We start from the raw sequence: 25,630 nt of genomic DNA on the forward strand, positions 1-25,630 counted from the left end.
CGGCTATGGGAACACATACAAATATAAAGTATGCCACTTTAAGTAAACAAATGGTTCTGGCATGCTGCTGCTAGGCCAGTAACATCTTGATCTGTTACACTTAGAAACTGTGTTAGATCTTGATCTATAGAAAAAAAAGGACTGTTTTGAGCTAAAAAAAAAAAAAAAAGTTCTAAGAAAAAGAAAATAAAACGGGAAAGTGGTGGATAAAAAGAAGTCAGTTCTCGCGTCGAACTGGGGACGAGTATTCTTTTCCAACATACAACACTACAGAGCCCAATCGACTCGACTAGGTCTCTCTTTTGTCGTTTCGTGCAATTTCACCCCAATTACATACTCTCCGGATCACCGGATTTTGTTTCGCTACGGGTAGAGTTTGTGGTAGGGGGAGGGGGGAGGGGGTGGGTAGGGTGGGGAGGGTGAGGGGACCCTCATTGTCGACTGTGCGACTGCTAGTGTGGCAGAGAGTTGGCACCCAGATGGGTTAGTTAAAGTCACTACTAGAGTTTCTCCAGTCCTCCCAATGAAGGGCAGTTTGTATGGACTCAGAAGGGTGATTCAACGTAGTCGTTGTCGAGGCGTGGGCGGAAGGGTGTGGCCAGCGAGCGGCTGATGACGATGACCCTTGGTGTGAGGCAGTCTTCCCGCCGGTGCAGGATGTTCCAGATCAGCATGGCGGCTGCCAGCGTGGCCAGGAGGCAGGCAGCGATATCTACATAGCAAGACCACGAGAGGTGTGTGTAGGGACCTATGCGGTAGAATGTGACCAGCCCTATCACCAGAGCAAAGCCTGCAGGAAGACAAGACCACAGCGGAGTTTTTATAAGGCAGGGCAAACAGCAAATACATATTTACTTAGAGTCTTGTAATTTTATAAGATTTATTTATTTATTTATTTATTTATTTATTTATTTTTAAATAAATGCAAAATATTCCTGGTAAAATATCAGGTAGACGTACAGGGAAAAGTCCAAAATAATATTTGTAATTAATTGATTAATTAGTCATTTAGCAGATGCTTTTATTCAAAGTGATTAAAATAGACTAGGGGGTGAAGTATGCATCAACAAATGCTGCAGCATAGCCACTTACAATAGGACCTCGGTTTTACATCTCATCTGAGGGATACCAGAACCAGTGAATTGGAATTGAATTGAATAGGTCTACAGTACATGTCATTTATTCACATAATGTTACTTTTTTTTTTTTTTTTTTTAATTTAGACGTTGCCAAATACTTTTTTGTTATTTTCTCCCAATTTGAAATGGCCAATTATTATTTAGGCTCAGTTCACCACTACCACCTCTGCGCTGACTTGAGAGCAGCGAAGACGAACACCTGCTTTACACACTGCGGATTCACCATGCAGCCACCCAGGAGCTACAGCATCGGAGGACAAGGCAGCTCCCGGGCAGCTAACAGGCAAGCCCACAGGCACCCGGCCAGACTACAGGGGTTGCTGGTGCGCGGTGAGCCGAGGACACCCTGGCTTTTTTTCACAAAAAAGTGTTTCCAATTGAATTTTGGAGTAATGACCTTGCTACGTCTAGACTGTTGTATTCTGTGTGTTTGAATGTGAATTAAGAGAGAACAGAATTGACAGTGAATGGATCTGCATCTCAAGGAAATTCAAACGGAATAACAGACGACTCACTGACGAGGAAAATGTGTTTTACAATTGACTGGTGGGGGTGGTAAATATTAACATAAACACCAACATAAATATTAATTAATTACATTACATTTTAACCCATGTCCACTCGTGTACTGAATGCGTTACATTGAAAATCAGTGGAAATTCATTGTGTTCCTTCAATTCATAAGGAGTTGAATGTTGTAAAGGTGTTTATTATTTAAAAAAAAAAAAAAAAAAAAAAAAAACTTTGTCCATTACAGAGAACTTCTAAATGCAAAGCACAAAAAGTGTCTTCACTTCTGTGTAAAGGCATTAGTTGGCCAGGTAAAAAATAAGTTGAACTTTTTGTCTGCATTGTGTCTTCAGTTTCAGAATAATATTGTAATGGATGTGATTTCTAAAATGTGTATTAAACGTTTATAAGGGTTTTTACTGTCATCAAACAGGACCCCACATGACCAGAAACCAATGTTGTTTCTATTTTTTGTAGCTTACAAATGGCTAAGATTATTATTTATTATCTTTCTATCTATGCTATGTTAAATGTTCTCCTCATTGGTACCTTGGAAGCCAGTATAAAAAGACACTGAAAAGGTGAAGTAAGATTTTGGGAAAGCAATCTTGAATTGTTTTCCTAGTGAGTAAGTGAGTGTTTGAAGGAGCTGTCCTGAAAAAGTTTTGTCTATTCGGAGATTGCTACCATCCCTTACTGTTCGACAGAAGGAAACAGGAACGCAGCTTCCTCCCACTGCCCAAAATAAACTGATTTATTTCAGCGAAGTAATTTCCCTTCACAGGACCTCTGCCTGAACCTTTGTGGGGAGAGACAGCCAGTGGCACGGAATCCTTCAGCACGCAGAGATTCTCCAAACGGGAGGGAATTGAGTTTATGAGTGAATTGTTTATTTATTATTAGAATGATTCCACTGACAAAAGTTGCTGGTCTCATTTGTATCATGACTATCCAGGGATTATCCAGGTAATATTACCTGACAATTATTATCCACAGGGATATAGTGAAGGTATATGTCCAATAGCAACACAATGCATTTAGACATTTGGACAGTTTCAGTATGTGGTATAGTTCAGTTTAATTGTGTATAACTTTTTTTTTTTTTTTTTTTTTTTTTTTTAAGTACTCTTTAATAGTAACTTTAATACCTAAACATCTGAGCTTAAGAGAGGAACCTGAAGCTAATTGTAACATCCAAACTGTGCATATTGTGATTTATTTAAGATAAGCATTAAGTTTAGTCATTTATTGTCATTTGTTGAACCTTTTAAGACTAGTTAAGTTTCTCAGAATCAAGCTGATTTCATACATTGTCTTATTGTTTTGCATTATTGAACTGTTCTGTTATAATATGGGCTGAGATCCAGTGAAACCCTTTGCAGGAGTCATAGTAGGCCCCCTAATAGTTTGTGTGAACGGTCTCACTCTTTAATTTGTTGCTTTGATTGCTTTTAACTGATACAGGTTGTATTTACAGAACCTGTTTATTTTCAATGATGGTCTTATTTGTAAGAAAATCAAAGCCAGGTTGTACAGTTGCAAGTTGTATGAAAGGCCCTGTTTGGTGGCAAGGCAATCCAAACAGCTTCCTTCCTTCCTTCCTTCCCTCCCTCCCTACTGGAGGTGGATTGTCTGTTGACCAGACCTGACTCCCTGGCTCATCAACAGGTGGGCACAGGTGCCCACCAACATCACCACCCCATTGGGTATTACCATAAGTAATTACCCACACATCAGGAACACACTGGTCCTGTTCTGTTACACATTGGTTTCAAAATGTAACTAGCGAACAGGTCTGTACTCCATTTATACCGTACATTCCATCCAAGCTGTAACTCGTTCTGTTCTGTCATCCATTGGTTCCATTCCATTCAACTCATTGGTTCAGGTCTGTAAACAATCAGTCCAATGAATAGTGGGGAACAAATAGATATCCAATATTCTATAATATGATCCAATGACCTGTATTTGATAGTTCAATAACAGATAGTGAAACCTGTGGGGCGCCTCTGCTGGAGACAGTGCAGTATAACAGGGGGAGCAACTTACATTCTGAAAACCCTTATGATTTGTGTGGAACTACATCTGCTCCCCAAAGAAATGCCCAAGTAATTAATATTGTGTATTGAACTTCACCAATACATCTCCGTAATATATTTAATTTGTGTTTTGTTTTTCATGATAAGGGGCCACAGAAACTGGGGAAAGGTTTTATTCAAGTTCAAATAAAATAAACAGGCAAGTTAAGGAACTCCAGTGAGGCTTGACACAGTAAGAACCAACATTATCTGGAAAGTTATATTCTGCTATGGACTCTTTTGATCGTACTTTACCTACTTTAAGGTTTAGTCGTTGTAAAAAAATAGAAAACACAATAGGAAATGTAGTTCTAACTAATTATGACCAATTTTGCTATTTCTTACTTACAAGCACTCAATTGTACACTATTGAAGGGCAAGAAATTACAGCTAGGGGTTGCTTATTTGCTACTGTTAATACTTGTAGCAGTTGAATTATAAAAATAAAAAAAAGGTTGTATATTTTAAACCAATAACATCTTGGTAACTAGTACCTGATTTATAATCAGTTCTTTAAAGCATCTCATGGCATTACTAAATTGTAAATAATTTCGTTTCAAAAGGTTGAGCTGAATTACTGTCTCTTCTGCCTTTTAGCTTGGAACTAATCTATAGATATCCCAATAATATTAAGCCATCCTCCGCACAGGCCCAGCAGTGTGTGTGTGTGTATGAATGTTGCTGAGTGATGTGGAATTAATTGAGCTGAATATAATGGCTTAAATCATTGGGCCATATTTTGAATCCATTGCAAAGTCAGTTACATTATTATTAGTGTCTTGATTACCTTAACCACTTAAAGTGATTTTACTCTTTTGCATCTGTGATGTTTCACAGGAGGTTTTTTAAAAGAAGACCCGACACCGCAGCAAAGCTGTTGCTGCTATGACTGAGATTTCTAGTACTAGTATGACCTGGTCAGTAGAACTTTGCTACCTGTAGCGTTATCTTGTATCAGACCCATTAAAATGACTAACTTTTGCTAATCTAAACCAGTTGATATCAGACCCTATTTTTAGAATAGTACTTGTTGTTCTGATTGAAACCTGCAACAAAAAAATATCTGAATAACACTGGAAAACATAGTTACCGTTGAAATATTTACATACTCATAATAAAAATATGTTACTGAAGTTTGGTTTCTACAGCTACAATTGGCATGCATTTCATTGTGGTAGCATAGTTCAGACTATACGTCAGTTCGGGTTACTGGCGTTAGTTTTAGTGCCTCAACTGTATTTTCGAAATCAGACCTTGAAATTGCTGGTATTAATGAGCCAGAAAGGCAAATATTTCTAAACTACCAAGAAAGTTTGTCTTATCTGCTGCAGGGAATGGTTATCCCTGTCAATGAGGATATATTGAAGGTTTACATACTATGTAGACCTTTTAGTTATTTTGTGAGAACTACTCATCAAAACTGGTATTGCTTGGCTAAAGTTATTGAGGGTATCCAAAGCTGGGTATTGTTTAGATCTCCTGACCAAATTAGATTCAACTCAACATTTGTTTGAAGAAGTTGTAACACAGTTCTGACACCTTTATTCTTCCAGTGGGTTTAGTGCCCAGGCATTCTATCAGGGATACAACTAGTCAAAGACTTTTAGTAATGTGGAACTAATCATATTAACAAAAAAGTCAAAAGTTGTCCTGAAAGAACTGCATCCAGGATAAATAAAAGCATAAATATGATTGCAAAGAAGGTACTTACAAATTAGACACATTTTGTAAATGAGAAAAACTACAATGTATACAGTAAGATATGCATTTATTACAGTCTAACCCTTCGATAGAAAAAAATATGAAAGACTGCCCTGCTTATCTGGACACCAGTACTTCCCACAACAATGATCTGTTTGCTGAGATCTGTCTAATGTGACACCCTCCCCTCCCCAGCCCCCCCCTTGGGTTTGCATAACAGGTAGTAACAGGCATTTCCTTGTCCTGAGCCGGGATATCCTGGCGCCTAACAGTCGCTCTGTGTTTGGAGCAGCTCTAGGATGCCGGCCTGCACACACAGGCAGCACTGGCTAAAATTAGCAAACAGCTCCTGGTGGCACAATAGTGGGGGAGCAATGCAAACAACAAGCTAAACAGACACACGCTGCGTTTCCTCAGCACAATTGGGAAGGCTGGGGAAGAGAGTTGCGGACCTGGGATTGCTGGATTCTCTTTTCCCGTTTTTAGTATTTTTTTTATTAGTTTTATACACAGCAGTTCTGTAACCATGCATCCTGACTTTAAAATAAACCCCATCTCCTCACTGTCGACCAGTGTGAGCATATTGCGTCTAAAAACTGCTGCTGTTCTTCAATGGCTTTTTTGATGATGTAGTGTAAATGCAGTGCATGTATAATCTGGCTATTCATTTGTCTGGGAGTGTAACCACAAAAAAAACTGAGATATTAAATTGTGGTTATAGCTGAGGTGCTGGGAGGTAAGCAGGCTGGCCTAGTGGTTAGAGTTGAGGGACTGCAAGGGAGGCAGTGTGCTCTAGAGGTTATAGGTCTGGAAGGGAGCAGGTGGTCTGAGAGCTTAGGGACTGGGTGGTAAGCAATGTGGTCTAGTGGTTAGTGGAGAGACTGCAAGTAGCAGTGTAATCTAGTAGTTAAAGTTTTGGAAATAGTTCATAACATCACAGCCTCATTCCAACTAAGGGACTGTGAGAAGAGCTGTGATCTACTTATTAGTGTTGACGAACTGGGAGGTAAGCAGTGTGGTGCACCTGTTGGGAATGAGGGATTTGCGTCTTGTGGAAGCAGCTGAGGACAGAAAGATTGTCTGAGCTTGGTAAATGTAGTTATTAAATGGCAAGTTATGTAGAAGTTACTGTGTAGCTTGGCATGATAGATTGCCTTTTTCTGTCCTACCCAGTATTGCAAGGGGTCTAGAGTCTACTGTCCTTCCTTTGCGAGTAGTAAAGCTGTGGGATAATGATAAAGAGGTCTGTACTCACTGGCTAGCTGGAAGAGGGCGGCTATGACCTCTTCCCACCACTGGGAGTCCTGGGTGATGAGGGGCAGCTCCACCAAGCCCAGCAGGAAGATGAGCTGTCCAGCTGTCAGGGCCACGGTGGCAATCATGTTACAGGCACGCATCATGTCAAACTGCACTGGGGGACAAACAGCATGGCATTAGAGCAGCAGGCTAGCCACAGGGGCACCACAGGCAGACAACAGCATCTATATTTCGGAGGTGTTAGCTATTGAGTGTACCAGCTATACCTAGTATTACATTTATTGAGACTTTTACCAATGAAGTTCCAAAAAATGAAACAAAAAAGTACCAAAAAATAAAAGACAACTGTGATAAAGATAAAGTATGGATTGGGGTATTTTCTGTAGTGTTGGCATTAAATAATGTCTTTATCATAGTTTTTTTGTGATTTGAAACTTTTTAAAACCCGTTAAGGACAACAAGCCATCTTGGTGTTACTGTAGGTGTACGGTACTTGGTTATGCTTCAGAGTTGTTTGTTTCACTGTTTTTGTAACTTTTTTTGTAGTTTTGACAACAATGCTGAATTGCTCACTTTTTATTACATCTGGTGCGTTGTGAACAAATATAATATTTATCAGTTCTATCACATTACTTGGGGCTATATTTATTAAGGTCTTTACTCCAACATGCACTATCAACCTGTGATAACAAATACTTCTAGTCAAAACTTTTGTCAAAGGATTTTATGAGTTACTAAACCTAGTAAACTGTTTGGGCATACGTTCGAGTCCTTGAATTAAATGTGCTTGTTAATGCAGTTCTCTTTTTGTAGGGCAGCCCTTTATGCTGCGGAACAAGTTATAAGGCTGTATCGGCATGGCTATCATTTGCCCCATAATGTCATTACACTAGCACTAGTATTCTTTTCATAAGGCAGAACACAAATAGCACGTCTAATTATGGCTCCCGACTACAGCATTATAAAGAGGAAGCACTGCAGCCTTGAACCCTTTAGAGGAGTGTTTTCCTTTCATTAAAACAAGGTGCAAATAGCACTTTGGAGTGAAGATATATCTGGGTAGTAGTGGCTATTAGGAGTTAGAAGAGTTGACTCACTACTGCATGCAACTATTTTCTCTATGCATTACAATAGGGCATATTTTCTAAATGAACTCTTTACTCTTAAACTGTACAGGTGTTTCTTCTTTCAGACAACTGGAACAAATTTATATTTATATCCAGATTTTCAGAATGTATTGTTTTTTTTTAAATGGTAATTTCAGCCTTTTTTCTTTTTAACAGTTCATTTGCTTTTTTATTTAAATATTTCTGTAGCCCCCTAAGAGCAGTATATTTTTGTACTGGTACAGTAGGTAAGTTATCTTGCAGCAGTTGTTTTATTTTTGTTTATAGTAACAAATTTATAAACAGACTGTCAGACTGTATTGCTGGTTGCCATGGTGATGTAAATGTATTTATCAAAGGCTAAATTATATACCTTTGATCACAATCTAATCTTTGTACAAAGGTTAATCTGCTTTGATTCTAAGTTTGTTTATGCATACATTTGAGTTTGCTATTTCAAACTACAATTTTTTGCAACCCTTTCTTTTTTTTTTTTATCCTACATGTCCATTTGTTACACTGATAAGTACTCCATATCAGAAAAGTGGCAAGTCCATGATTTTAGTGGGTCTGTCCTAATATGCATAAAATAATCTTGGGCTTAATGACTTATCCAATGAAACAAACACTGCATTTTCACATTTTGGCTTAGTTATGGGTGGTTGTATTCTTTTACCCCTCCCACCCCCTCTCACTCACACTTGACGGTGCTTCTGGACTCCTGAAACCCAGAGTACTCTGTCCCCCAGCCCAGAGTCTGGCACTGCCGCTCTCCTGCCTGGCCCTGCCGTGCCGGTCCCCCAGCCTCCCGGCCCCGCTCCGCTACAAAGCACATCTTCCAAAGCCCCACACTGCGCTTGCGCCCGTCTTCCAGCGCCTGGAACACCCAGCTGGGTGTGAAAGCCGCCACGTTGTTGAGGATCAGGGACAGCAGGGCCACTGCCACCGCCGTGGCCACCAGCTTCTGAATGGCCATCCACTCCCTTCCCTGCAGGGGAGGTGTGGCCTGACCCAGAGTCTCCTCTACCACCTTCTCCTGCTCCTCTTGAGTGAGCTGCTTATCAGCTGCGGTGCATCCGAAACAACCAAATCACCGACGCAAATGAAACACCTTTAATCGCAGCTAGAGGACATCTCCGTTCATTCTCAGCTCAACTCTTTTTTTCATATATCCCTTTGGGTAGTAGAAATCCCTTTTTATCCTTCCTCTTCAGATTTTGGTACTGACGGTAGTTCTGTGCTTAACCGGCAGACAGGGAGGTCCATTCCACAAGCTGACACTGCCTGGCTCCTGCTTTGAGTCCCCTTGCTCCTTTTACTATTTCTTTCTCTCTGAGCCCAGGAGGGAGGCTGGTTTTCAAGCAAACAGCAGAAAGGCGTCTCTTTTTCAAACTCTCCACAGACTGGGGGGGGTGGGGGGAATAACAAAAATAACAGAAGAAAGGAAAACCAGATGCTCGAGTTCTTGGGGTTGTAGCACACAGCTTTGCAGCTGTAAATTATTTTCTCAGCATCTCATTTTCAGAGGCAGTAGAAAGCTATAGCTTGGATTTCACTCCTTCCTCTATCAGTACTCTCCATGCTGCAGTTCTGAAAAGCGATTCACAGGCAGTGGGGAGAGTCACACAGACATGTCTCTGAATGCTGCTATTGTCCAAGAGGAAGGGGCTTCACTGTGGCTGTTTTGGTGAGCTTCAGGGCGTACTCAGTCTCTCTGTCACTGCGACAAACACTCAGCACTGCCACTTCAGAGCCAAACAGCAACAGGATGTGCTTCCTGAGAGGAAAAGGAATGGGATGACAAATTTCAGCCCCCCCCCCTCTCCTTCTCTGTCTCCTCTGCCTCTAGTGCTCACTAACACATTCTATTAATCACTCTATCTCAACATCTTTTTTCACCCACCTCTCATCTCTCTGCTGCTCCCTCTTTTTCATCCTCCCCATCCCTCCTTCTCTCCAATTTTTTCAACTGTATTTATTACAAAACTGATGATCCTAGTGACTAAAACGGAACTTTAAATGACCAGAGAACAGGAAAAAAAACAGTAATGTTATTATCTCTTTCAGCAACAACTTTTCAAAAATACACCCTTACTTTATCCAATAGTTTCAGTGTCTTACATGGGAAATAAATAAGAAAATTATATAGTGCCTAGTTGACTGAGGGCTGTTTTTTTTTTTTAGCAGTCTGCAGTTTTGAGTTATATTTTTCAGTACCTCTTTAGAGGTAACTCGTCTTTGAGACAAACTGTTACACAATTGAACTAATAGGCACCATCTTCAATGCCCATTGTTAGGTATCTCCATCTGCCAAGTTTAATTTCCCTGCAATTAATGGTTTTTCCACAGCATTATAAAACAACCTTCCAGTCATTAGAACTACCACTGATATTGGATTAGAAGACCAGGATTTCTCTTGACTTGCTGGTGGATTCATAGTCAAATGGAACCGCTGCTGCCCCGGCAGTCTGAACTCTTCAGCAGTGTTTTTGTGCAGTACGAGGGTCCCCATGGAATCCTAGAATTTCCTGTTCCCTGGCTTTAATAAACAGCAGACATCTGTATCTCATTAAAAGGGGAATGGGGCTGAAACTGAAATGGAGAACAGATGCAAGAGGAATCCGCAGGGCAGCTACAGAGGAGCCATCAATGCAGACAGACGCAATGCTTTCTAGTCACTTGCTTGATCTTACCCGTACTGGGAGAGGTCTGTACTTCGAGAGAGCTCTCTTTCTTGTGCCTGTTACTCCTATTCCTGGGCCCCCCATTTGTCCTATTAGAGGGCCCCTCAGTGAGCTGCTCCTTGTTCTTCAGTAAAACTGAAAGAATCTCAACAAAAGGATAGCATGTTTTATATATTAATGTCTTTGTTTTTGTAGGGTGACAAAAAATACTGTTAAAACCATTTGATTTTTAATCCTTTTAAATCATTGTCTTAAATGATTATCTAGCTCACCAGCTCCTCCAGATTGTGAGAGCCAAGCTTGGTTGCCAAGCAACCAAGTAAACTCATTGTGGAAGCACAGATTGTCCTCCTTTTGACCTTGATAACCAATAGTAATAATAAATTATAGTAAACTATGAAGTCAGTGATGGTAAATGATAGCTGGGGTGGATATTAAGTAAGCAAGTTGTAACGATCACTCTGCACAACTGAGAAGCAGTTGTACTGTCCTCCCTAAGGAGATACTACTGGCCCAATATCTATAAGTCAGCAAGAGTGACAGACAGCAAAAGCAGGGACGTCGGAGGTGTCAATTTCATGAACAGACGGTTTATTGTTGTAAACTATAATGTAATAAATGAAATATAATGACAACAACTTATTGCAGATAACAGTTAGTTAAGTGGAAAGTACAGGTGAGTAAGAAAGTAATGTGAACTAAACAAACATCCAAACAAACTAACATTAAAGCGAAATGAATGCAGTGTCCGGTGGGCCTCCAATAAACCCACACACACACACCACACCAACACAAAACCAACACACCAACAGGCAATAGAGACAAAGGTGAATGAATAAGTATATGGGGAAAACAATTACAAAGACCGTCTTGATGGCAATGGATGATAAATGAAATTTAGGCCTAACAAGTCCAGTGAAGCAATGCGCATGAAATCCAAAGTAACAAAAGAACAAAAACAAAACTACAGGAACAAAAGTATCAAAGTAAAGTAGAAAAAAAACAGCAAACAGAAAAGGGATAATCTCACCAACAAACAATGAAGTCCCAAATAGAGTCCTGTACTGATGATGATGGATAAAGGGTGATGAAAAAATAGCGATCGTTGAAAATGGTGAGTCTGTTGAGTAGTACCGGGTTGAGTGGTGAACAGCCGTTTGGAAAATATCCGGAGGATCAGGAACAAAATGGAGACTGAACATACTACCAAAAAAACAAACCCTAAACAGACCTTGAACAGCAACTAAACTTAAACAAGTAACAGTGTAAACAAAAAAGAAAGGTTTAGACAAAGTACAAGATTATGAAAAGAGAAAATGGATGCACCAGTATTTATATAAAATAAAGTTACACTGTTAATTAAGTAATATGCTATTTGTTTGTAAATGGAGTCCTCCCTGGCCTACCCAGCCAGCTTTAATACCGGTACTGGCTTCCACAGAGCTCTGAGATTGGAGGAGTGGATACCTGAATGAGCCAATGGAGGGAGAGGATGAACAGAGGGTGATAGCAAGGAACTATGGGAAAATGAGTTTTAACCTGGCCAGGCTACTGACCCTAATTAAAGGGACAGGTGGGTGGAACTTACACCCACTTCATGGAGCAAGTGAATTGCTACAAAGTGGTTTGTGTGAGGAAGACGGACAACAAGTGTCCCACTCCCAGGACCACAAACATGGAGGCCCCAGAATGTACTTTGTATTAGTGACTCTACCTTTACTCAGCAAGTTGGCTGGAATTCGACACCTATAATTGCAGATTTAACTCTTTCTCTCTCTCTCTCGCTGCAGTGAGGCGGTGTGGGAGAACATGGCGCGAATGTGTGTAAAGACAAGGCGGCTGGACGTGGCACGGGTCTGCCTGGGAAACATGGGACATGCACGGGGAGCCCGGGCATTGAGGGAGGCTGAGGCTGAGCCAGAATTGGATGCCAGGGTCGCTGTCCTCGCCACACAGCTCGGGATGCTGGTAAGAATTTTTATTATGCAGACTTTGTATTAACTTGCAATAAAAGTAGATGTCTGATTCCTAATTCTACATGGTCACGGATCATCACACTCTTAAGGCTAAACTAAACATATTCCTTATTTTCCAGTGATGTTTTTTAACCCCTTCTCTGCTGCTTACCTAGCACATCCTAAAAAACACTCGCTCAATGCTGCCTAACGTACCAGGTACGTCCTAATTAAAACATGTTTTAAAAAAAATTATAAAAATGTTGGATTACCGTTATTTCACTCGGGAGCGATCATCGAGAAGTTCTTACAAATCGTATTTGGTCAGTGGTTCCAATTTCATTGTGTTAGTGGGATAAAATACCTTTGATGTGACACAGTTGTGAAATGTACTTGCAACCTGTTCCAATGCTAGTGCTTGCTACTGCTGTGTGATACATCAAGAGTGAATTTAGAACAATCTGCATATAACCTTTTGATTAGGAGCTGTGTTACTGTCTTACATTTCATGAAATGAGCTTTGAAGCAGGGTTGGCTGATTTTAAATCGTAATTTTAAATAATTTGATTTAAATAATTTGATACTGTAGACGATATCAAAGGATTAATACCCGTGAGATAATGGTTACATTTCTATTTCAGGGAACCCGGGTTATGATAATAACCTAACCAATTTAAATCATTTTCCATATACTACTTACTTTTATATAGTTTCTCAAGGAAAAGACATGAAAAGTGGGGTTTAAAAATCTTTTATTAATAGACAAACAACATCTTAAACTCTTATTGTCTTTGAACTAAAATTTTATATTAAGGCCTAATTTTAATTTAAATTATTAAGCACTTGTAGTTCACTTATCAAGTAATTAAAGTGAATACACATTGTCAATTTTTGTATATTATCCCTGTCTTCAGCAGCAGAAAATAAACCCTTTGATGTTGTTTTAGAAATTATTTTGTAAACAAACATAATGCCTCAGGCCAATATGACCCGAGATATTTATCCATATAACTTTTCATACATTTAGAAAATGCTTTCAATTGGACTTTTATCATTAGACTTCCAAGCCGAAGGCTGGGAAGCCTATTGTTATTGTTAAGATCTTTTTTTTCTTTCTTCCCAAAACTTTAAACTGCTGCTGCTTCGAAGCTGTGATCAGGTGAACTGATCATGTTCTGACTTGGCAACTAACAAGCTGGATACTTTGGCTGTCTGATGCTGAAAAATTTTTGCTGCTGCATCCTTGCAATTGGCGCTGTGATGCATTTTTTGATAAAACCTTTCTAAATCTTCTTCTTGGGAAACGGTGAAGCGATTGATCTGAAACTTGGCATATATCATCAGCATCCAAACCCGCATCAAGTTTACGAAGTAGAAGTTGCTGTGATAAATTTTAATGTCAAAATGGCTGCCACAAATTTATCAACGCGCGTCCCTAACAACAAACTGCTGCTATTTGAACACCGTTTGACCAACAAACTCCAAACATGGTAGTTATTGTCCCAGTAACAATGGAATACAAATGTGTAAAAATGTTATGTTTTACAAGTTATGTTTTATAAAACAAGATGGCCACCAGGTGTATGTTTACATCTGAAATTTAAAACTGCCTCAGTTGACAAACGGTTTACTTGACTAACTCGAAACGTCACAAGCATCATCCTTGACACTGTAGCAATACAACTGACTTTTAAGAAACTCGCATTAAACAAGATGGCTGCTTGATGCATTTTTGAAAAAAAAAAAAACTTTCAAAATCTTCTTCTGTGGAACAGTTGAAGTTGCTGGTTTTAAACTTGGCACTTGAGACCTAAACACTTAGACGGGTACTGATACTGGGGCTTGGGAGCCGTAAAACTCCCTGGCAGTTCTAGATATTATTGTTGTTGCTATTATTATTATTATGATGATGATGTCTGAAATTGGTTGTACCTGTTTGAAGAGGTGTTAGTAAAATGACTTGTAAAAATCTGTACTAGGCTTAGGTTAGCAGAGACTCTGCAAGTAACAGCCTCTCTGATAATGTGCCATATAGTTATAATTATACTTAAAATTCCACACTATCCTATAACTTATATTTGTGTTATAAAATAAACATATAATGTTATGATGTAATTAAGTACTGTATACCTCAGAGTTTATTACTTTATAATATTTCACATATAAACATACATACCACATTACATAATAACAGAGATTACATTAATCTCATAGCTTGTTTCGTATACAGCCCTGGCCGGCAATTGGTGTCCTTAAAACACAAGGAGAAGTTCAATATTTCAGATTATCGGAAGACACTTTTCTGATTATCAACGATTGGTACTGAAAACAGCCCATAGATTGAAGATGAATGTAAAAGCAGGCAATCTCATCTTATATTTAGAAATTTCCTTAAACTACTGTCAGCCTCAACCACACCAGTCAGCACTGAGAGATTTCATTGACTACTAAGTATTGTTTAACAAACAATATTTATTACAATTAATACATTGATGAATAACCTTGTTTCATATACATGGTGTCAATACTTGTGTCTGCAACTGTACAAAGCTATGTGTATACACGTTCAGGTATTAATATCATATTAAGGGAATATGCACCACATAACATTCCAAAAACTTCTGGGCTTGATGGCACCAGACTCCTCTGGGTCGCCTGCGCATGCGCCCTCTGCAGGTCTGATTCAACAGCATGGATTTTCAGCCCTCGAACCGCAACCGGAGGTTGGTACAGTGTCTCATCACTGTCTAATGGCACACTCTGGGTGGAAACAGTGGCTTATTCACTCCTCGGAGTAGTGCTTAGCGGTGTCACCAGATAGGAGGTTGCCACTATTGACACATCCAGCCTGGGCTGAGACACTGTGTGGAATGGGGGCAGGGGGTGTACGGTGTGTGGAACCCACCTTTGTAGGGTCTCTACATAAATGTTTTAGCATTTTTTGCACAAATGTCGAGGGAGACATGTGCTTGTGCGTACAGACAACACAACTGCGGTGGCTTACATCAACCACCAGGGCAGCCTCAGGTCGCCCTGTCTCCATCGTGTGGCCTGCAAGCTTTTGCTCTGGCACACGAGAACCTCCTCTCACTGCAAGCAGTGCATCTGCCCGGGGTGACAAACTGGGCGTCGGACCTCCTCTCAAGGTGAGTTCCCAGCGCCTCAGAGTTGAGGTTTCCCCGACGTGGTGAGCCTCATTTGGGAGAGGTTCGGGAGAGCCGAGTTAGATCTCTTTGCCTCCTAGGAATCAATCCACTGCCCCCTCTGGTTCTCTATAACAGGAGGCAGGGACCCACTGGCAAAAGCCTGCTTAATTTTTGCAGAAGCCAGGACAAAGGTTACACTCCATACCAATCCTGCTTTTTTGCCAAAAACTTGGTATCTTGGTATTTCGATTCAACCACTCTGCGGAATTGGAGGCTTTCCATCCGCTTTCAGATCTGACAAAGAGCAGCAGCTCCATACGCTGTGTCCAGTGCGGCCTCTAGCGTATTATCTCCGAACAATGTTTTGTCTGCTTTGGGGCGAAGTACCAGGTTCAAGCTCTGTCTGAACAGAGGCTGTCCAAATGGATAGCAGATAGTCAGGACTGCCTATGAGTGGGCCAACTTGCCCCCTCCAGAAAAGCTCCATGGGCTTTACTCCAGGGTGCATCTGTCAAGGACATTTGTAATGCGGTGGTGTAGGCTACTCCCCATACCTTTACTAGGTTCTACAGACTTATGGATCCTCAAAACCCTAGTTTTGGAACTAGAGTGTTAAGGGTGGCTTCCCAGTCGACTCTTACAACACAGGCATGGAGGTGAAACTCTCCCTCAACGTAACAGTATTCAGCAGGTTTCATTTGACTTTAACAAGCAAATTTGTTAATTCTATAGAGTGATGCAAAACTTTTGGCCATGGCTGTAGTTACAATACATCCACCCACACCATGCAGAGATTGGAAAGTTAAGACTTGTATTTGATATATAATTTGATCCAGGACAAGTATCCATTGCAACTCAGGGTAGCTTTGCAGTGTATTTGGCTTGGATTCTTACACCCGTGTGAAAAAATGACATGAGGATGAGGGTTTTGGTCACTGTAGAATCAAATATGCAGGTTGGGTTTATTCTATGTCACAAACACAGCTGTGGACAGACTATTCTTTATTTTGACCTTCTGTCTGTCTTGTCTCTACAGGAGGATGCAGAGCGGCTCTACAAGAGCTGCCGACGCTTTGATCTCCTCAACAAGTTCTATCAGGCCTCGGGACAGTGGCAGAAAGCCGTGGAGACAGCCGACAGTCAGGACCGCGTCCACCTGCGCACCACCTACTACAGCTATGCCAAGCACCTGGAGGCCATGGGAGACCGCAACATGGCACTGGTGCAGTACGTACCGTTGCATTCCTCTTCTTCCCACTGTGCCTCGCTATTCAGTGCACTCAGTTCCCTTTCAAGTACGAAATGTAACCATTACCTAATGGGTGTTTACCTCCTAAAGACCCCAAAACCTGAATATTATATACAAAAGCTGTTCGGCCGAGCCTGTGATGCTGTCGTGCTACCAAAGGTATAAAGGAACTGTGTGCACAGATCTCAGCGCCATTTTTCCTTTCAAAATCTGACCAGATATGGGAGTCTGGTATCAGATAAGTACTTGTTGCTTATCTGACTTGTTGCGTATAGTTTGATAATTATTGTGTTTTCCATAATGTATGCAATATTTTATTTACCCTGTAATAGTATATAGTATACGCATATATTGTGTTCTACAACCTGCTTAATACGTCCCGCAGCAGCCTTGTGCCCCGTGTGAAGCCAGTGGCTTGAGTTGTTCCTTCCCAGGGATCAAGCAACATAAGTCAGCTCACAGGCCACTTGGCTCCTGCTGGAGTTAAATTAAAATTCTCATTTTAAGTTACGAGATGTTTATTTTGTGAACTGTAATTTCTGAAAAGATATGCGCTTCAGCTTGAGATTGCTTGCAGCCTCATTCCACAGTATCTTGCTGCCATTTTGGTGACTGCTTTTGCATCACCATTACGAAAGCTGTTAGTACCTTAAAAACGCAGGATTCCGTCAGTCTCTTGTGGGTACTGACTGTGTGGTACTGCCAGTGGTTTGTACAGGTGGGCATCCCTGTACAGTGCTACCCGCGGTAACTGCGAACTGGTGGACATGTAATGTACCAGTACAGAGGTAACCGACCTGCTCCGTTCCCGATCTGGTACCATACCGTACCGAACCGGGACCAAGGTTACCGCCCTGGTTTCGACACGGTACTTTACTGTACCAGCCCGGTGCTAAAGTCTGAGCCCTGGCGTACTACTATGGGACGAAGTACCATGGTCAAGCCCTGTCTAAACAGAGACTGTCCAAATGGATAGCAGATACAGTCAGGACTGCCATGAGCAAGCCAGCTTGCCCCCTGCAGGGGCATGGCAACTTCGCAGGCTTTATTCCAGGGTGCATTTTATCAAAGACATATGCAGTGCAGCTACTTCTCATAAGAACATAAGAAAGTTTACAAACGAGAGGAGGCCATTAGGCCCATCTTGCTCGTTTGGTTGTTAGTAGCTTATTGATCCCAGAATCTCATCAAGCAGCTTCTTGAAGGATCCCAGGGTGTCAGCTTCAACAACATTACTGGGGAGTTGATTCCAGACCCTCACAATTCTCTGTGTAAAAAAGTGCCTCCTATTTTCTGTTCTGAATGCCCTTTTGTCTAATCTCCATTTGTGACCCCTGGTCCTTGTTTCTTTTTTCAGGCTGAAAAAGTCCCTTGGGTCGACACTGTCAATACCTTTTAGAATTTTGAATGCTTGAATTAGGCCGCCACGTAGTCTTCTTTGTTCAAGACTGAACAGATTCAATTCTTTTAAGACTGTCTGCATATGACATGCCTTTTAAGCCCGGAATAATTCTGGTCGCTCTTCTTTGCACTCTTTCTAGAGCAGCAATATCTTTTTTATAGCGAGGTGACCAGAACTGCACACAATATTCAAGATGAGGTCTTACTAGTGCATTGTACTGTTTTAACATTACTTCCCTTGATTTAAATTCAACACTTTTCACAATGTATCCGAGCATCATGTTAGCCTTTTTTATAGCTTCCCCACATTGTCTAGATGAAGACATTTCTGAGTCAACAAAAACTCCTAGGTCTTTTTCATAGATTCCTTCTCCAATTTCAGTATCTCCCATATGATATTTATAATGTACATTTTTATTTCCTGCGTGCAGTACCTTACACTTTTTTCTATTAAATGTTATTTGCCATATGTCTGCCCAGTTCTGAATCTTGTCTAGATCATTTTGAATGACCTTTGCTGCTGCAACAGTGTTTGCCACTCCTCCTACTTTTGTGTTGTCTGCAAATTTAACAAGTTTGCTTACTATACCAGAATCTAAATCATTAATGTAGATTAGGAATATCAGAGGACCTAATACTGATACCTGTGGTACACCGCTGGTTACCACACTCCATTCTGAGGTTTTTCCTCTAATCAGTACTTTCTGTTTTCTACATGTTAACCACTCCCTAATCCATGTACATGTGTTTCCTTGAATCCCAACTGCGTTCAGTTTGAGAATTAATCTTTTGTGCGGGACTTTGTCAAAAGCTTTCTGGAAATCTAAATAAACCATGTCATATGCTTTGCAATTATCCATTATCGATGTTGCATCCTCAAAAAAATCAAGCAAGTTAGTTAGACACGATCTCCCTTTCCTAAAACCATGTTGACTGTCTCCCAGGACCCTGTTACCATATAGGTAATTTTCCATTTTGGATCTTATTATAGTTTCCATAAGTTTGCATATAATAGAAGTCAGGCTTACTGGTCTGTAGTTACCTGGTTCAGTTTTGTTTCCCTTTTTGTGGATCGGTATTACGTTTGCAATTTTCCAGTCTGTCGGTACCACCCCTGTGTCAAGAGACTGCTGCATGATCTTGTTTAGCGGTTTGTAAATTACTTCTTTCATTTCTTTGAGTACTACTGGGAGGATCTCATCTGGCCCAGGGGATTTGTTTATTTTAAGAGCTCCTAGTCCCTTTAACACTTCTGCCTCAGTTATGCTAAAGTTATTTAAAACTGGATAGGAACTGGATGACATGTGGGGCATGTTGTCAGTATCTTCCTTTGTAAAAACTTGTGAAAAGTAATCATTTAATATATTTGCTTTTTTTTTTTCTTCATCTACGATTTTGCCATTTGTATGTCTTAAACATTTAATCTCCTCTTTGAATGTTCGCTTGCTGTTGTAATATTGGAAAAACATTTTGGAATTGGTTTTAGCTCCCTTAGCAATGTTCATTTCTGTTTCTCTCTTGGCCTTTCTAACTTCCTTTTTGACTTGCGTTTGCAGTTCTGTGTACTCTTTCTGCGTACTTTCTTTTTGGTCCTTTTTTAATGTTCTGTAAAGTGCCTTTTTTTGCTGAATATTTTTTTTAATTGATCTATTAAACCATTTTGGCAATTTAGTTTTACATTTAGATTTGTCTACTTTAGGGATGTAATTGTTTTGCGCCTCTAGTACTACATTTTTGAAGAACATACCTCATACCTTCACTAGGTTCGATAGACAAAATGTTGTGGATCCTCAAAACCCTGGCTTTGGAACTAGTGTTAAGGGCAGTTTTCAAGTCGACCCTTATAGCCCTAACCACTTGTTACTGGGGTTCCTAATGGTAACGCACAAGGCAGCCTCTTGGCTTAGCTTTGTAGCATTCCAGTCATTCTGCTGTATTGCCCTTGTGACAACTGGGTATACTCGCCCATTAGGTAATGGATAAATTTTGTACTTGAAACAGAATGTTAGGTTATTACCCTGGTTCCCTGAAATAGAAATGTAACCAATAACCTTCAAGGTCACTGCATCCATGATTGCAGCAGGCTTGAAGGGAAAAAAATGCTGAGATCTGTGTGCAGTCCTTTTATACCCTGAGGAATGGGCATGACTGCATCACAGGCTCGACCGAGCAGCTTTGATGTATAATATTCAGGTTTTGGGGTTTTTTAGAGGTAAACTCTATCTTTGTTCTGAAATGTTCTTACCTCTGCTGTGCTGTATTGTGATCTAGTGAATGTCTGCTGTATCCATCTCTATTAAGAAATGTTCTTCCTTCCGTTTCCAGCTATGAAAAATCGGACACCAACAGGTTTGAAGTTCCCAGGATGCTCCTGGATGATCTACAGGCTTTGGAGATTTATGTCAACAAGATGAAGGACAAGTGAGTGAGGAGTGTGTGTGATGGGCAACATCTTTCTTTCTGTATAATAAAACATGTGTCTCTTTCTCTTCCTATGTGATGTAGAATTTAATGATTATTTGTGTGTATGCATAGGAGCCTGTATAAGTGGTGGGCTCAGTACCTGGAGAGCCAGTCAGATATGGAGTCAGCACTGAGGTATTACGAGTGCGCCCAGGATTACTTGTCTCTTGTCCGAGTTCACTGCTACCTCGGCAATATTCAGAAGGTGAGGAGGGGGTGTGCTTTCTCTTTGATGATGAATTCATTACTTCATTGTTGGATGTTAGAACAGCATTAGGTGTTGGTTTATAGATAAATAATTATTTTCATCAGTGTATGATGACTTGTTGGTTGCAGGCAGCAGAGATCGCAAATGAAACTGGTAACCGTGCAGCGTCTTATCACCTGGCGCGGCAGTACGAGAGTCAGGATGAGATCAAGCAGTCTGTGCACTTCTACACACGAGCACAGGCCTACAACAATGCCATCCGCCTGTGCAAGGTAAAGATGGACCATGCTCACCTGCATTAAGATGCATGTTTTTTGTGTGTGATTTTGGTATGAGAAGAGTTCACCCTTGATGCACTTTACTTTTATTACAATATTTATTTATATAGTGCCTTTCATCAAAGGATTTCAAAGCACTCTTTAACACAGATAACACAATAAAACAACAGTAAAAAATAAATGTTTTTAATATAGGTTTAAAAACAGTTTAAGTCCCTACTGATGTTTAAACTAAATCGCTATTCCTAAACATGGGTATAAAGGACTAAAATATTAATCAGTTAATTTAGCGAATATTACATCAAGGTCAGAGAAAGCTCCATCTCATAAAATGGAATGTATTGATCATATTTGAAAAGGGGTCAGTTTTGTAGTATATTAAATACATTGACATATGTAAATCATGAAAGATCAATATGCCGCATCTATGGACCATACAACAAACATAACTATAATGTTTGCCTTGTGATACATTTTAAATACATGATTGTTCCTGCAGGAAAATGGACTGGATGACCAGCTGATGAACCTGGCCCTACTCAGCAATCCAGAGGACATGATGGAAGCAGCCTGTTATTACGAGGAGAAGGGAGTCCACATGGACAGGGCAGTGATGCTGTATCACAAGGTACTGGTCACGTGAACTCGCACAGTGGTTTGCAGAAGTATTCACCCCCCTGCAATTTTGTTGGCACCTGAGCGTACTCCACGACGCTTTCAAGTTAGACTTTACATGTAGAATCTACACAAACTACTACACATTGCTAAAATAAAAAAAAATGCATATAGAATATAAATAAGTAAGATTTACAGAGAAAAACTAATTAATCTCAGTTGTATAAGTATTCAACCCCTTTGCTACTGCAGCCTTAAATCAGCTCAGGTGCACATGATTAGTTTGAAAGGTCACAAAATTAGTAAAATGGTTTCGGCCTGAAAGTACTCTAAGTGGTTTAACTGGTAGATAATTTTCCTAAGGTATATAAAGACTTAAATTGCAATTCGCATAGTGATCCAACAGAGTAACCGTGAAGACCAAGGAGCTTTCAAAACAAGTCAGGGATAAAGTGGTAGAGAGGCACAGAGCAGGAGAAGGGTACAAGAAAATTTCAAAGGCGCTGATTATCCCTCTCAGCACAGTGAAGTCCATCATTAAGAAGTGTCATACCACCCAGACACAACCCAGATCAGGTCGTCCTCCCAAACTGAGCAGCTGGGTAAGCAGGAAACTGGTTCGGAATGTCACTCTGAAGCCAACAGTGACTTTGAGAGATCTGCAAAGTTCTGTGTCTCATGAACACACATGAACAATAAGCTGGTCCCTACACAAAGCTGGACTGTATCGACTGGTGGCAAGAAAGACGCCATTACTCAAAAATCCTCATTTTAAAGCACGTATGGAGCTTGCGAAAAAGGATGTAGTTGATACTGCAGACATGTGGAAAAAGGTTTTATGGTCAGACGAGACAAAAATTGAACTTTTCTGTCTAAATTCCAACGTTATATCTGGTGAATGTCCAACACTGTACATCATCCAGGCAACACAATCCCAACTGTCAAGCATGGTGGTGGCAGCATCATGTTATGGGGATGCTTCTCTTCAGCAGGGACTGGGAAGATTGTCAGGATAGAGGGGAGAATGGATGATGCAAAGTACAGACGAATCCTTGAGGGGAAAACCCATTTGAGTCAGCCAAAACTGGGGAGGAAATTCACATTGCAGCCGGATAATGACCTGAAGCACAAAGCCAAAGCCACACTGGAGTGGTTGAACAAGAAGAGAATTAATTTTCTTGAGTGGCCCAGTCAAAGTCCTGACTTGAATCCAATCAAAAATTTGTGGTGAGACTTAAAGATTGCAGTCCATCGTCGATCCCCAACTGGAGCAATTTTCCTGTGAAAATGGGCAAAAATGTCACCATCCTACTGTACAAAGCTAGCAGAGACCTATCCAAAAAGACTCATAGCAGTACCAAGCACCGACTTAAGGGGTTGAATACTTCTGTAACTAGTACGTTTCATTTTGTACATTTTCTTACAAGTTTTGCTGACATTTAACCTGCTCCTCATATAACAGCGTTCAGATCAACCACTACAGCTTTGAATAAAAAAAAGTTCATTTGAAAAAAACTCTGCATATGTTATTTGTAATTTAACAAAATGTGACATTACTGGCAGAGGGTGATTACTTCTGCAAACCACTGTGTGTGTGTATATATACAGTGCCTTGCAAAAGTATTCAGACCCCTGACCAATTCTCTCATATTACTGAATTACAAATGGTACATTGAAATTTTGTTCTGTTTGATACTTTATTTTAAAACACTGAAACCCAGAATCAATTATTGTAAGGTGACATTGGTTTTATGTTGGGAACATTTTTTAAGAAAAATAAAAAAAACTGAAATATCTTGCTTTCATAAGTATTCAACCCCCACACAATGTTTAATATTTGGTAGAGCCACCTTTCGCTGCAATAACAGCTTTAATTCTTTTGGGGTAAGTATGTACCAGCTTTGCACACAGTGTCGGAGTGATTTTGGCCCATTCTTCTTGGCAGATTTGCTCCAGGTTGCTCAGGTTGGTTGGACGACGCTTGTGGACCGCAATTTTCAAATAGTGCCACAGATTCTCAATGGGATTGAGATCAGGACTTTGTGGGCCACTGTAGGACAGTCACCTTTTTGTTCTTGAGCCACTCCAATGTTGCTTTGGCCTTGTGCTTGGGATCATTGTCCTGCTGAAAGGTGAATTTCCTCCTAAGCTTCAGTTTTTTAGTAAGATGCCCAGTCCCTGCTGATGAGAAGCATCCCCACAGCATGATGCTGCCACCACCCAACTTCACTGTAGGGATGGTGTGCCTTGAGGCATGGGCAGTGTTAGGTTTGCGCCACACATAGCGCTTTGAGTTTTGGCCATAAAGCTCTATCTTGGTCTCATCTGACCACAAAACCTTTTCCCACATTGCAGCTGGGTCACTCGCATGCTTTCTGGCAAACTCCAGACGTGCTTTCAGATGGTACTTTTTGAGTAACGGCTTCTTTCTTGCCACCCTCCCATACAGGCCAGTCTTATGAGGAGCTCTTGATATGGTTGACTGGTGCACCATTACTCCAATCCCAGCCACTGAACTCTGTATCTCCTTCAAAGTGTTTGTTGGCCTCTCTGTGGCTTCTCTCACAAGTCTCCTTCTTGTTTGAGCGCTGAGTTTTGAGGGACGGCCTTTTCTTGGCAATGCCTGGGTGGTGTGATGCAGCTTCCACTTCCTGATTATTGATCCAACTGTGCTCACTGGGATATCCAAACACTTGGATATTATTTTGTACCCTTTCCCTAATCTATGCATTTGTATTACTTTATCTCTAACTTCTGTAGAATGCTCTTTGGTCTTCATTTTCTTCAGATTCACAGCCTTACCAATGATCCTTCAACAGTGGTGTTTTTATCCAGAAAATGTGACAGCAACTTTAATGTTTCACAGGTGGAGGCCAATGGTAAGGTAATTGTGTCTTCGTTTGAGCAATTTCTTTCATCGGTGCAAACTGGGAGCTTCCACAGCACAAGGGTTGAATACTTATGCAAGCAAGATATTTCAGTTTTTTATTTTTCTTAAAAATATTTCCTAACATAAAACCACTGTCACCTTACAATAACTGATTTTGAGTTTTAGTGTTTTAAAATAAAATATTAAACAGAACGAAATTTCAATGTACCATTTGTAATTCGGTAATATGAGAGAATTGGTCAGGGGTCTGAATACTTTTGCAAGGCACTATGTATATATATATATATATATATATATATATATATATATATATATATATATATATATATATATATATATATATGAAATTACACACATACACACACAAGAGCACTGCATTCATTTAACCCATTTTGTAAGGACCAAACTACCTGCATGGAGACAGAAATGAGTAATAATGAATTCTAGAGAACCTTTGTAAATGCTGCAGATTCAGAAATAGGCAGGGGTAACCTACAGATTTGCACATTAACTCTGCAGATATCACTGAGATTTCAGTTCATTAGGAAGAATATAAATAATAGGAAGAAAGACAGACTGGTGATGAAAAACTGCAGTGTATAATAAGCAGATATAACAAAATGGTAAATGACTGATTTTGTTTTGGCAGGCTGGACATTTCTCCAAGGCTCTGGAGCTGGCCTTCTCAACACAGCAGTTTGGAGCCCTGCAGCTGATTGCAGAGGACCTGGATGAGAACTCGGACCCAGCGCTCCTTGCCCGCTGCTCAGACTTCTTCATTGAGCACAGCCAGTACGAGAAGGCAGTGGAGCTGTTGGTGGCAGCCAAGAAGGTAACGTGTTGACACACACACTTGTGGAAAATAATGCAGATTTAAAACAATGATTTGGCTCTGAGTGGTGTACCTGGTGAATGGAGATGAAATTAGCTGTCTCCTGAATGTCTCCCCC

General features: G+C 40.5%; 2 protein-coding genes across 4 annotated transcripts in view; one reads left to right on the top strand and one right to left on the bottom strand.

Annotated features, from left to right (window-relative positions):
• LOC121294126 (intraflagellar transport protein 140 homolog) overlaps positions 1–25,630 on the top strand; it is a 63,509-nt gene that overhangs the window by 30,954 nt on the left and 6,925 nt on the right. For all 3 annotated transcript variants that reach the window (XM_041217706.1, XM_041217705.1, XM_041217707.1), the window contains 7 exons: positions 12,266–12,443; positions 16,613–16,803; positions 20,552–20,647; positions 20,762–20,894; positions 21,026–21,169; positions 21,675–21,803; positions 25,330–25,512. In XM_041217706.1, the coding sequence (XP_041073640.1) occupies positions 12,266–12,443; positions 16,613–16,803; positions 20,552–20,647; positions 20,762–20,894; positions 21,026–21,169; positions 21,675–21,803; positions 25,330–25,512 (1,054 nt within the window). The remainder of the gene's footprint in view (positions 1–12,265; positions 12,444–16,612; positions 16,804–20,551; positions 20,648–20,761; positions 20,895–21,025; positions 21,170–21,674; positions 21,804–25,329; positions 25,513–25,630) is intronic.
• Positions 452–10,742, bottom strand: LOC121294129 (transmembrane protein 204-like). Its single transcript, XM_041217712.1, has 4 exons — positions 10,485–10,742; positions 8,491–9,568; positions 6,684–6,839; positions 452–790 (listed from the first exon to the last, which is right to left on the bottom strand). The coding sequence occupies exons 2-4, from the start codon at positions 8,765–8,767 to the stop codon at positions 546–548; spliced, it is 678 nt and encodes a 225-aa protein (XP_041073646.1). The 5' UTR covers positions 8,768–9,568; positions 10,485–10,742; the 3' UTR covers positions 452–545.

The sequence above is a fragment of the Polyodon spathula genome, chromosome 18 (genome assembly GCF_017654505.1).
Source record: "Polyodon spathula isolate WHYD16114869_AA chromosome 18, ASM1765450v1, whole genome shotgun sequence".
Taxonomy (NCBI): Eukaryota; Metazoa; Chordata; class Actinopteri; order Acipenseriformes; family Polyodontidae; genus Polyodon; species Polyodon spathula.

What these genes read in the sequence shown, in the direction of transcription:
- LOC121294129 (XM_041217712.1), bottom strand. Translation starts at nt 8,767, where the DNA reads ATGGCCATTCAGAAGCTGGTGGCCACGGCGGTGGCAGTGGCCCTGCTG. An exon ending in GTCCAGAAGCACCGTCAAGT is followed by an intron (nt 6,840 to 8,490) that starts GTGAGTGAGAGG and finishes TTTGTCCCCCAG; the next exon opens with TGCAGTTTGACATGATGCGT. An exon ending in CGCCCTCTTCCAGCTAGCCA is followed by an intron (nt 791 to 6,683) that starts GTGAGTACAGAC and finishes GTCTTCCTGCAG; the next exon opens with GCTTTGCTCTGGTGATAGGG.